The sequence below is a fragment of the Oryza sativa genome, chromosome 8, assembly GCF_034140825.1.
Source record: "Oryza sativa Japonica Group chromosome 8, ASM3414082v1".
Lineage (NCBI taxonomy): Eukaryota > Viridiplantae > Streptophyta > Magnoliopsida > Poales > Poaceae > Oryza > Oryza sativa.
Window position 1 is genome coordinate 20920117 of NC_089042.1, and position 13575 is coordinate 20933691.

A 13575-nucleotide genomic window follows, 5' to 3' on the forward strand; every position below is an offset into this window, starting at 1 on the left:
TTAGGCCACTTCTAAAAATAAGTTGTGAATCGGTACTTATAGTATGAGAACATGTATGATGATATTAGACAATAGTGTACTCTTTTTGTTCCATAAAAACCCGGATATGACGCATTCTAGTATTACGAATTTATAGAATGGAGAGAGCAACAGTGCATGATTTTCTCGATATGGGCTTTGTACTTAGACCATGATAGGCCAATGAATGAAGTTTGTGGCAAATAATTGGGTTGGACTCAGGCTTTTGAATTTATGAACCCATAAAACTTTGCCTAACCTAAGAGATAACATATATGCCTCATTAATAGGTCAACATCGAAGACCCAATGATCTTAACATAGGTGGTGTTTGAATCTTCTGAAGATGAAGATAAAAATTAAGTGTTTCATGTAAAACGAGGTGGTAATAATGAATTAATATGATATTTTAGAGCAACTTTCATATAGAATTGTTTCGCACAAAACACACCGTTTAGCAGTTTGAATAGTGTGCCATGAGTATCCAAAATTTAATCCAACTTTTGTTGGAGAAAAGAAGAGGGCCTAGTTTCTTCTTAATAAATCTACTTGTTGCACGGTGCTACTTGTTGTGTTCTTTCCCATTAGTTCCCAACTCATATCCATCGTTTTCCGCGTGCACGCTTTTCAAACTGCTAAACGGTACGCATTTTACAAAAAGGTTATGGATGTGTTTAGTTCCACGCCATAATTGGAAGTTTAAATAAATTAGAACGATATGATGGAAAAGTTGGAAGTTTATGTGTGTAGGAAAGTTCGGTGTGACGGAAAAGTTGGAAGTTTGAAGAAAAAAATTAGAATCTAAACAGGGCCTATATAGGAAAGTTGCTTTAAAAAATCATATTAATTTATTTTTCAAGTTTTTTATAGCTAATACTTAATTAATCATGTGTTAATCTATCGCACCGATTTGCGTGCATAGGGGAGGGGTTCCCAACCCCTCCAAAAGCACTAGCCCATGGCCCACTGCTCTCCCACCACATCGGCCATGCCCCACGACTCTCCCCTGTGTGGTTCTACCCATCAACTAATAACCCAACATAAGCCTCCGTTGGCTGTAGCTTTGTAGCTTCTTGTACCCCTACTATTGGGAGGATGCTACGCGTCGGACGTCCAATTTTTCGTAAATATCGGACGCCCAACCCCTGACTGCCGCACGCCTACGCATGCATGCACAATCTCTACCGTTTCTACTCTAGTTGATTAGCACATGTAAAAAGTCTATATGCTTGCGCATGCATGACTGCATGGTTCAGCACTTATCTCAACCCCACTTTTTATTTCTTTAAATTAAATTTCCTTCTAAATTAATTATCCGATTTATGATTCGATTTCACCATTAAACTCCTTGCAATTAAATCTTCACAACAAGATCTCGCACGGTTATATTTTGATGAGAAAAATCGAACTTTGTTTCACCACTTATAAAAAAAATGTTTCACCACTAGGTCAAAATGTTCCAACTCACTCTAAAAAATGTTTCAGAGAAATGCAACATTCAAGTAATACTAAATGCAACACCGATAATATCGGTATGAAACATTGACTCTCAATGAGTGAGACATAAAAATCTTGCTCAAATGTTTCAACTCAGTCTATAAAAATATTTCAGAGAAATGTAACATTCAAGAAATACTAACTGCAACACCGATAATCACAATTAAATCTTTACGACAAGATCTCACATGATTATTTTTATAATTTAATCATAAGGTATTAACAATTGAAACATCATATAATATTTGCTGAAACATGATACCGTGTGCAATATTTTTAATTAATTAATGAATACTTATTGAAACACTCAATCAACACATATGCAACATTTATAAATAAACTAGTGAAACATAATAAACTACTTACTGAAACATACAAATAGCACCATGTGATGCATTAAAGAAAGATATATACATTGCGACAATAATTAAATATGTGCAACATAATAGAATTTCAGTTGAAACATCTTATTCTCACATGTGAAACATTAAATTTAATTGGTTGAGACATATGTGTGTTTTTTATTATAATATAGTCATGTGAGATCTTGCTGTAAAAATTTAATTGTAACGAATACAATGGTGTAAACATATCGTAGATTGGATGAGTAATCTGGAAGAAAAATCATTTTCAAGTTTGCTAAAAGGGTGTTATGTACATGCAAATAATCTTGTATCCTCTCTCCTCCATGCATGCCAATGCTAAGTAAGGGAGCATATGTAACAGGTGTGAAAAGAAAGTATCTGACAAAAAGAATACGAGGCTGCATGCAGCAAAACCACAATGAGACGCGTCCGATTTTTTTCAGGAGATTAGACAACCGGGTGGAAGCATTTTCCCTACTATTGGCCACATTTGCCCATGGCTTCACCATTCACCAACTTTGCATGTGGTTGTGTCCTAATTTTTTATACTTGCAATTTGATCTCTGGGATTTATAAAACTAAGTTATGCCAAGTTTTTAGTGTAGACTTCAAGCTTTTGGTCCATTGTGCAAGCCAGGTTCACATATAGAAAATGCAACCAAAAAAAAGCATGGCTAAAGCCGGTCTCAATTTGGTTCAAAGATCCCATTTTCTTATAGAACTTGCTTGGAATTTGAACATGTCAACCTAGCACCTAACAATAAGATAGGTGAATGTATGATTTAAGGAGGTTTGAGGATTTGAGGGTGTGAAAGTCTCATGTATTACTAACAGCTATATGTTTTAACCAAGAAACTATGACAAGTATCTATCTTGAAAACAAGAAGAGCTGGATATGTTTTGATCATCTAGCTTTTCCTTGTATCATAGCAACCATGAAGAGAATGTGTAGAAGTAGAAGTGATCTATACTTTTTGATTTCAAACCATGTCATGTCAGTGTATTGGTAAATAACATAATTTAACAATGAGCATGGTTATTTAATCCTGTAGTAGCTTGTTGCCAATTTCACTAGTTCAAATTTGTTGTCTCGTAAAATCTTTGACGATATCAAATTAGTTCCACAACTTCGTTCAAAAATCTGTTCCAAAACCAACGCTGACTTTATTGGCTAGCCATGGATGACAGGCCAACTGTTTCGCTTATTTATATACTCCCTCCATTTCAAAATATTTGACACCGTTGACTTTTTAGCACATATTTGACCGTTCGTCTTATTCAAAAATATTTGTGAAATATGTAAAACTATATGTGTACATGAAAGTATATTTAACAATGAATCAAATGATATAAAAAGAATAAATAATTACTTAAATTTTTTGAATAAGACAAATGGTCAAACACGTACTAAAAAGTCAACGGTGTCAAACATTTTGAAACGGAGGGAGTACTTATTTGAATCGCTAATTAGTAAATAAAAATATTTATAAGTAAAACTTTTATATGCGTATTCTTAGTGACTCAAGAACAAGAACAAATGTTATAAAATAAACTATGATAAAAAATCAAATTATAAAATTTAAAATTTCACTATATAAGCCTAATCACCATGAGCGAAACAAGTTTGCGGACCAAGTGGACCGTCGAATGAATTTTACCGACCAAAATGTACCCTTAAGTACGGATGTAACTGGGTCGATCTACGAACCCACTTGTAAACAAAACTTAGTGGGTAACCTATTAATTTGGTATATATTACCTCCTTTTTTAATATATGATGCCATTGACTTTTTGTCACATGTTTGACCATCTATCTTATTTAAAAAAATTACATAATTATAATTTATTTTGTTGTGAGTTGTTTATCACTCAAAGTATTTTAAGCATGATTTATATCTTATACATTTGCATAAAATTTTTGAATAAAACGAATGGTCAAATGTTTGTTTAAAAGTCAACTACGTCATCTATTAAAAAACGAAACGAAGGGAGCAAGTGGATTCACGGGTTGACCCACTTATATCCTTAAGTACGACAAACCGGGCCATAACGCGGGAACCAACGAGTTACCTACTTATTTAACCTGTAAGAACAAGTTTTGTAATAGAGGTGATTGTCACATAAAATATTATCCATATCATCGACTAATTTATAGTGGGCATCTCATACACCACATTACCTCTAATGTACTAACCCTAATGCAACATAACTATTTATTTTATCCACTCTCATGCAATCAACCTCATTCTTTTCTCTTTCTTCCTTAAAGTTTGTGATGAGATTACCCTTGCATGATGGTGGCTCATCCTGTTAGTGATATGCCCTAAAGGCAATCATAGAGATGATTGTATCACATACTATGTTTACATATTGATCCGACTTTGTTCCTTGAAATGGACAACTCATTATTGGTTAATGAATATGTGATTCTTTCATGAGACTCTTTATGTTGTTTGTTACTATTTCTAAAGGATCCCTGATCAAATATCATATATGGAACAAATATGTTTAAATGATCAACACATGTATTAATTGATGATCATGTCTCATGGATCATGGTATATGTCAGGGTTATGGATATTACATACCCAATAGTAATCGACTAAGCTCGGCAGGGCCCACCACATACCATGTCTTATACGGAAACAAACCTCGTATATAGAGGGAGTTCCGGATAAGGAAGGACAAGAAGAGTTATATATGGAAATGATAAGGACTACTCGGATTGTATCCATATTTATCTCCCTAGTCTTACTTGGACAAGGGGGCAACTATGAGTATAAATACAAGCTCCCCTAGGAGGAGAGGGGACACACCCACCACAATATACAAAGCCATAAGCCAATACAAGCCAATACGCCGCCGTATATTGACATCAGAGATTAGCCTAGGCATACACCATCCGGCACCTATAGGGGCCGGCAAGAGGGATCTAGCACCATCTCTGATCTCGCCGAGTACGGATTCAAGGAGGAAGACTACCTTGTCGTCGACTATGAGTTAATTATTTAGTCGTCAAGTCGACGACGGATAGATAGATTATCCCAGATATTATATTTGTGTGATCCAGATGAATAAAGAGCAACACCGGCTTCGGCCAACAGGATGTAGGGCTATTACCTGTAAGATAAGGGGCCCAAACCTGTATAAAAATCCATGTCTCCATCTTTTTTATCTCAATCTCGCATATACCCTGGTACCAATGATCCCCATACCATCCAAATATCGTAGTCGTGATATCAAACGTCGACAGTATAGAGATACCAAATTAATAATGTGGACACATGTTGGGGAACATGTTATTGGATAGACCCAACATGAGACACTTCAAAAGCTATATGTGTTGTGTCATCAGTGATCTCATTTAGTGCTGGTGTTGAATCCTTAGACCTAAGATTATCATGATTCCCAACATGTGTAGTAGCTTACCTAGGGACTGCTAAATGCTACTCCGTAATTGGGTAGTTATAAAAGTAGTTTTCGGGTATGTTGTGAAACATGTAGTGGGATATGAATAATCAAGATGGGATGTGGTGGGCCCCTTGATGTTGTAGATTATGGAAGTGCATGGCCATGCCAAAGGTGATTGAGGAGTCAATCACAAGTTATATAATCTATACAGGTTCGAGTGAACGATTGAGCTATTAGAGGATGGCACATATCTAACCTTGAGCTTAATCGATATCGTGAGGCAAAGGGGTTCATACAAGTATACACTAGAGGTTCAGCCGATATGATCTTTATGTATGCTCGGTGGGTCAATACGTTCTGCTAGGGGCCGTTGTTGACACGTGGACCGAAAATGAGTTTTCGGGTTACAGCCGAGTGTACATGAACCTCCAGGATCGTACGCTTAATGGGCCGGAATAAGGGGATTGGATGGAGATCCAATATGAGCTTAATTCGGATAGGGATCCGAATAGGAGTCCTATGGGCCTTGGAGGCTCGAGTCATAGATCCTATATATTCGTGAGAGGTGTGATTGGCGGAGGTATTGCATCACGAGCAAAACCCTAGCCGTCACTCCCCTCCCCGAGCAAAACCCTAGTCACGCACGGGTGCTAGCACATCTACGCGTGGCGTTCCGTCCCTGTACGTGTGGATACCGGTAGAGGCGCCACTACTTTGCGGTGCTGATCGGCGTGGGAATACGGCGAGGGGAACGCACGAGGAGGAGAAGGTCGAGCCGGTGCGATCGACTACTTCCTCTACATCGACGTGCGCTACTTCGCGGGAGTTTCTTCGACTTCTTAGCGCATTCTTCCGCTGCGCAGCGCGTCGAGTGGTAACGATCTATGATCTAATACTTGCATGGTTCCTGGTTTACATGATAGAAAATTTTGATTTATGCTATCGTAGCCTACGCGTATTCCATCACATCCCCTATCCTCTATTCTTTCCTCCACCTTATCATTTAAGCTTAAGGGCCCCTTTGAATCGTAGGAATGAAAAAAATGAAGGAATAGGAAAAACACAGGATCCTAACATGAATGAAAGTATAAAATAGAGGATTGCAAAACACAGGAAAAACATAGAAATTACCGTTTGCTCGGACCGTAGGAAAAAACACAAGAATCATATGAGGGAGATATGCCCCGTTTGGCACAGCTCTAGCTCCCAACTCAACTTACCTGGAGCCGGAGTTGTGCCAAACGGTCCAGATCCTCTGTTTTTTTGGAGTGGAGCTAGTAGAGGTACTCCTAAAAACTGAACTACGGGGGTGGAGCTGGGTTTTTCTGCTCCACAGCTCCACTCCACCCCCACAAACCACTACCCTTTAATTTTGTAGTCTATTTACACAAAAATACCACTCAACTACCCTTCAGTCATCCTCTCATCCTGTTCTCTCTCCTCCCCATCTCCTCCCGATCCCAACCGAGCTGCGGGGGCGGCGGCAGGGGCAGCGGCGTCGGTGGCGTGAGGCGGCGAAAGCGGCGGGCGGTGACGACGGGCAGGCGGCGCGCGGCCGACGAAGCACCTAGGGACGGCGAACGTTCGGTGGGCTGGCGGCGCGCGGCCGGCAGCCGACGACGCGCCTGGGCCGATGGCTATTTTTTTTCTTTTTTTTCCAGATCTGGAGCTGAAACGTATCCAAACACTTTTCAACGAGTCTTCAACTCCAATAGGAGCTAGCTCTCACTGGAGTTGGAGTTTGGAGCCCTTCAAAAAGGAAATTTTCTAAGAGCTTTGAGCTCTGGCTAAGTTTTCTCCAAGATCTCTATAGGATTCCATTCCATAGGAATTTCAAAGGATTTTATATGATCCAATCATTTGATTCAAAGACATTCATAAGAATTTTTCATATATAGTATTGTAATTCAAAATTCTCTAAAAAAATTGTTTTTCCTCGAAATCAAGATCCTACCAAGATGCTTGTGCTTAGATACTCTCTCCGTCCTAGAATATAAACATTTTTAGAGTTGGACACGGTTATTAAGAAAATAGGTAGAAGCGAATGGTAGAGGGTTGTGATTGATTAAGTAGTGGAGGTAGGTGAGAAAAGTGAATGATAGAGAGTTGTGATTGGTTGAAAAGAGAATGTTAGTGAATAAATTGTTATATTTTAGGATAAATCTTATGTGATAAAAAGTTGTTATATTTTGGGACGAATGGAGTATTTATCGACCAACTTGCATTCTTGCCCAAAGCCCTCTCTCCCTGTGTTTCCTTCACATCCACTCTCCCATCCAAATTCCCAAGCCCATCTCTCTCTCTCTCTCTCTCTCTCTCTCTCTCTCCACTCCAGTCGAGGCACGGCCGGCTCCCCCCGCGTCGCCGGCGAGCAGGGCACGGGCGTGTCGCGCTCGCGGACGGCCTCCCCTCCCCTCCCCTCGTCCTAGCCTTCTCCTCCGTGCGGCGCACGGCCGGCGAGGCCACCCAGGGTTGGTGACCCAAGGGGGGCGAGAGCGCGGAGACGCGGCCCCCCCATCCATCTCCGTCTCCCCCGTCCGGATCGAATCCGAGGTATCCGCTCTTCTTTCTCTCTTGTAGCGCTCGCTCGTCGTCCTCCGCGCATGCCATCCCCATGAGTGAGCCGGCGTGCGCGTGGGTTGGAGATCCATCAGTAATTAGAATATCTAGATTGGTTTGTATCATCCCCAATTAACCTGTCCACGCAGCGAACCGTCTTCCGGAGAATTGGTGAGCGGAGTGGTGCTGCTGATATCAAATCATATAGTTGCGTGTAATTTTTGTATGTGTTGCTGCAGGATTGATGTAGAGGTGTGGAATCACCGTACCATGTTGGCACATAGTATTTGTCGATATGGCCGTATGGGGTTTATTTAGCGTGAAACCGATTGGCATTACTTGGATCATGTCAACATAGTGTTTTTTTGTTCAGATATAGCCTTTTACTGATCGGTCTGTGATTGTGTGCCTACCTTTGAAGTTACTTCCTTCATTTTTTTTTCTGCTTTCATATGCTGATGCAGCTTCTCACTAAAGCAACTTCTGCAAATATTTTCTGTTGGATGTAAATGCACACTTTTTTCGTCGAAATAAATCTTCCATAAAAGAGGAGCACGGTATTAGGTGTACCCCTGACACTCACTACAACTTAAGTGTGCTTCTGAGATTCTTCCTTTTCTCGCAATTTCATAATATACATACCAACTACTATTGTGCTACAAAGATCTATTGTAACTCTAGCATTACACGGTGGGACTTGCTACCTTTTTCTTTAACATAAACGGTATACATCGTTGGACAATTCCACTAATAAGGGATTTTCTCTTCACCTTGCATAATGTTTTTGGTTGTATTGACAAGCACTGTTTTAATCCTAAAACTCTCTCTCTCTCTCTCTCTCTCTCTCTCTCTCTCTGGGGTCTTATATGTCCTGCTGTTTTGTTGCCTGCTATAGCATTAGGCATCAAGTTCCTTCCAGTTACTATGTGCTGGTCCTTTTGTTAGGTTTGTAAAATCATAGTTAGTTAACTAGCCAGATGGACATATTGCACATTATCTCTCTTTTTCCCCACTTTCTGATATATTACAGCTGGTATATGCTCATCCATGCCACACGTTATTGTATAAGTAAAACACACTGTGGTGAACAAAAATGCCATTCTATAACGCGCAGCTGTGAACATTTTTTATTGGTGATTTTTTTTTTGGAAAATTTATACAGAACCAGAGCAAGCAGAAATATGCCATGTTTTTCCTTCTTTATTCTACTGAAGAACAGGACAAAATTGTGTATATATGTTCTGGTCACACAAAATTATATTGAAATCCTTTGAACACATTGGTTGCTTTTCATTTGTCAAGTCTAAGGATGATCAAGCTGGTCTTTTGTTTCACAAAGTCACTTGTATGCTTCTTCCATGAGAAGTCCTTTTTATTAGTTTTATCAGTTATCACATCACGATAAACTCATAGGCAGTGAAGTCATGTTTGTGTGGTTTTGACTGGCCCCAGATGACACACCCTTTTTGTCATCTTGGATCGCACGTTTGTTATTGTGGACTTGTGGTATTGTCTGTGCGTGCTACCCATTATTCCCTTTGGCTCTTTATTTTCTAAACCACCCCAAGTTTGTGCTAGCAGGCTAGCATTGACTTACATATCTTTTCTAGCATTATTATTAATATAACCATGGTGAACAAGGTTTCTGAAAAGTTTAAATGCAAACATGATGATAAAATGCCTTGTTAATAAATTCAGTCTAATCTAATGGCTAAAGAAATTACCTTCACTGAAGATATTAAGCATGTGAATGTGTGTACATGTTCTGCAGAGTGAACACATGAACCTATGGAAACCAATGACATTGCCAACAAACAAACTTTATGAAGTTCCCTATTGTAGTACTACCTCCGTCCCAAAATATAAGCATTTTTAGCTATGAATCTGGACAACTGTGTGTCCAGATTCATAGCCAAAAGTTGCTATATGTTGGGACGGAGGTAGTATATATTATGAGAAAGTGACTATGGTACATATGATGTAAAATACTACCTCTGTTTTTTAATATATGACGCCGTTGACATTTTGAGATACGTTTTTTGTAATTATCATTTATTTTTTATGACTTAATTTATTATTAAAGGTTATTTAAGCATGACTTATATTTTTATATGTTGGCACAAAAGTTTTGAATAAGACGAATGATCAAACATATGTTTAAAAGTGAACGGCATCATACATTAAAAAGCGGAGGGTGTATGTGCTACATGACCTTTTTCCTCCATACGGTAATTATTTCTTAGAAGTGGAAGTGGTTAGGAGTGGAAAATATCAAGTGAGAGAACTTTCTTTTAGCTGAAAAATGTGTGTAAGAGCCTTGTTTGCTTTTCTGTGAGATTTTCCTTAATTCACACTACGTTCCTTTTTTTTTTTGTCACCGTGTATGAATTTCAAAAGAGGGGTCCTATTCATGTTCTAATGTGTGACATTCTTGAGTAGGTCTATAAATGGCAGGAAGACACCGCATACCTCGTGAATACTATGATGAACGTCGAGGATTTCGTGATGGCCCCCCACCTCCACTTGCTCGAGCAAGGCCCATCTCTCCACGTCGCTTGGAGGAGGAGCTGTCTAGCCGCCGTGCTGAGATGCGCAGAATCCATGATGACAATCAGCGCCTAGCTGATGAAATTGTTGGTCTCAGGCAGGCAATGCCTCGTCTGAAGGAAGATCTCCATGCCGCAAGTCAAGCTATACCCAAGCTTCGTGCAGAAAAAGAACTTGAGTCAAGGGAGCTGACTCAGAGGAATCTGAAGTTGGAAGCTGAACTACGTTCCTTAGAACCCCTCAGGCAAGATGCCTTACAGCTACGGTCCGAGGCCGGGAAACTACAGTCAATAAGGCAAGAGATGACTGCAAAGGTGCAGGGGTTGTTAAAAGAGCTTGAGCATCAGAATTCTGAGAACCAGAAAATACCTGTCATGATAGCTGAACGTGATGCTCTTCGGCAGGAACTAGTCCGAATGAGGTACTGAACTATTCTGCATCATATTTCGTGTAAAATGATTGCTTCTTATTGCTTTTCTTGATGGATCAAGTGTTAGTTCTAAGTTGCTGCTTGAAGGAGCGCATTTAGGATCCTTTCCTACAGTTTCAATTCTAAAGAAAAAAAGTGGGGTACTTGAGTATCATCTTCCTCTTTTCACCAGGTGGAAGATCAAACTGATTAATATCACTGTAGGGGAACCCTTGAGTACGAGAAGAAGGCAAGGCCTGATCTGACAGCACAGGTGCAGGCAATGGAGAAGGATCTTGTTTCTATGGCTCAGGAATCTGAGAAGCTGAGGGCTGAGATTAAGAAGAGAAATGCACCCAGTAGGTTTCTTTTCTTTTGCTAGCTTGAAAGTTATGGAAATCAATGGCGCTGACCCACAACAACATACTATGTTTGATTTTAGGTTTCAGCGGCCATGGAGCTTATGGACCACCAATGGCGACTCCAGGGATGGGCCTGCAAGGCGTCTATGATGATGGCTATCCTTCCATAGGCAGCCGCTATGGCACTGGATCTTGGGCACCACATGATCCCCATGGTTATCCACAACTGTGACTGGGCTTCTGATCGTTCTTCCCTGGGCAGTGCTTTATCTTCGTAATATCGCTTGATGGTTGATACTGATCGTGACAAAGCTTTTCTCTTAGTAGAACTTGTGGTGCACAGTAGATGGTCTTTTGGGGGTGCACTTCAAGTGTTGTTAGTTTAGCATATGTAGCAATATACCAGCTATGGTTGCCTTGGTACCTCTCCAAAAAATGTAATCAATGATGACTGTAAGAGGGAATTCAGTGCAACGAAGAAGAAAAATAGGAACTTAAGCTTTACAAGATGCAAGTTTGCGTATGAATATAACAAGGTGGAATCAGTCAGGGCTGGATGTTGCTCAGAAGTTTGTCCCTACCAAATTGCAATAGCAAAAATTACTTATTCATGAGCGATATCTGCAATGCGCAGCATCATGAGCTGTGTTTCCTGAGCAGATGCATATTATTTGCTCCAGGATAATTAATTTAATTTTGTAAATGAGTATCTATTCGCAACAAGCAGTGCAAATTTAAATGATTCTGCTATTACTTGTGTGAAGTTTATACAGTAGTCGTACCTGAAGTTTCTGTGATGTTGGTGTGGGTGCCTAACCCGACGAGGCGCAAATGGCTTCTCTATGCAACGATTAGTAATTCTGAGCGATATGATTCTTTTTCCCCCAATCTCCATTTTTTGGAGTCGAATCCAAGGTGTGACCTTGAGAGAGACATTTGTCCGTGAAAAGCACGAGACAAGTGGCTTGAAGAAGATTGAAGGCATCCTAAAAGCACCAGACAAAATGGAAGATCGAAGAGAGACGGCAGTCAAGATCACTTGCTTGCAGTTGCAGACAACATTCCATCAATTATCTTTCTTTTTTATCAGTTTATTAGATATTGCAAACAAGTCTATCAAGCACAGGTCAGCAAATTATCGAATCCCTTCAACTTTGGAGTAACCGAGCAAATACTGATACCAAGACAAGGATCCAGCTATTTGGTGGGGGTGGGGGTGGGGGGTTGTTTTTTTTTTTGTTTGAACTATCCGGCTAGGGTTAGATTCGAAAATGAATTCGGACTTTTTCCCTTCGGTCACAGAAACTTATACAAAAGTGCTAATATACAGTGTAAACAAATACGGTCCTAACTCCTAACCTATTAGGATAGTTTTGGAAACAAAGACCTAAAAGCATCTCCAACAACCTCTTCAAATTTGACCTTAGATATCCATTTTGTCAGCTTGTTAAAAATTTAGATAGCCAATTTATCTTTCACTCCATCGGCCTTTCTATTTACCCTATCCAATATGATAGTAGGTCTCACATGTCGATCTATATATACTTCTTCCTCCCTCTATTGTTTCCTCTTCCCATCGTTTTCGTCCATTCCCCTACCCCTACCTCTCGTTGCCTCAGCCCAAGTCGCCAGTGCAACCCATCCTTGCTGCCTCCACCCAAGCTGATTTAGCAAGTGATTTGGCTTGGCTAATGGCAAATCTGTTGGATACTGGTTTTTCTCCAAGTTTACTAAAATTTGACTTGGCAAGCTAGATAAGTAGTTTGTTGGAGATGCTCTAACTCATTACTTTAATTTTTAGGCCCATCTCTAGCTCTACTTGTTCATAGTATTTTTTTTATACAAAGCATGGCATCTAGCTATAAATGTATGCCTTATGCACTTGTTTTTTTTTTCTCATTCCTTTTTACAATCTAATTATAAAATATTAAATTGAGGTTTAAGATGGACACCATCAGGGTTCACGATTCCAAAGAAAACCGGTTGAATTCCGTGGAAAACCGAGGTTTCGACATGGCTCGGAAGTAGAGGAAATCTGGAATTTCGATGGGTTTTATCAAAATTCAAATTTGAATTGATAAAAAAGAAAAAAAACAAATAAAATCCTATAAACAGTATGATATTCATATAGTCTATTTGAGTATAAATTTTCCAGAAATTTGGTGTATTCCATGTATTTCTTGAACTTTATAGTAGGAAAGAAAAGAATAACGATTTAAAGAAAAGGAAAACACTTTCCTCAGCCGAATTCCAAGGAGTAGGCCCACTTAGTACTTAGCCCAGTTAATAGAATAGAAAGGTGATGTGGTCCCGCACCTGATTTCGCTCAGAATTTCGCCAAAGTCAACCGGTTTTCGCGAGCATATTGGTAAACTCAGTGAATTTGTAGTTAAATTTTGGTTTATGAA

General features: G+C 39.6%; 1 protein-coding gene across 1 annotated transcript; it reads left to right on the forward strand.

Annotated features, from left to right (window-relative positions):
- Nucleotides 1-7576: 7576 nt before the first annotated feature.
- Nucleotides 7577-11736, forward strand: LOC4345631 (protein FLX-like 3). Its single transcript, XM_015792712.3, has 4 exons — nucleotides 7577-7843; nucleotides 10289-10817; nucleotides 11031-11164; nucleotides 11248-11736. Exons 2-4 carry the CDS (start codon nucleotides 10297-10299, stop codon nucleotides 11397-11399), a joined length of 807 nt encoding a protein of 268 aa, XP_015648198.1. The 5' UTR covers nucleotides 7577-7843; nucleotides 10289-10296; the 3' UTR covers nucleotides 11400-11736.
- Nucleotides 11737-13575: the final 1839 nt, after the last annotated feature.

Bases quoted from the DNA above. Each gene is read 5' to 3' on its own strand.
- LOC4345631 (XM_015792712.3), top strand. From the start codon at position 10,297: ATGGCAGGAAGACACCGCATACCTCGTGAATACTATGATGAACGTCGA. The intron at 10,818-11,030 runs GTACTGAACTAT...ATATCACTGTAG, and splicing joins CAGGAACTAGTCCGAATGAG to GGGAACCCTTGAGTACGAGA. The intron at 11,165-11,247 runs GTAGGTTTCTTT...GTTTGATTTTAG, and splicing joins TAAGAAGAGAAATGCACCCA to GTTTCAGCGGCCATGGAGCT.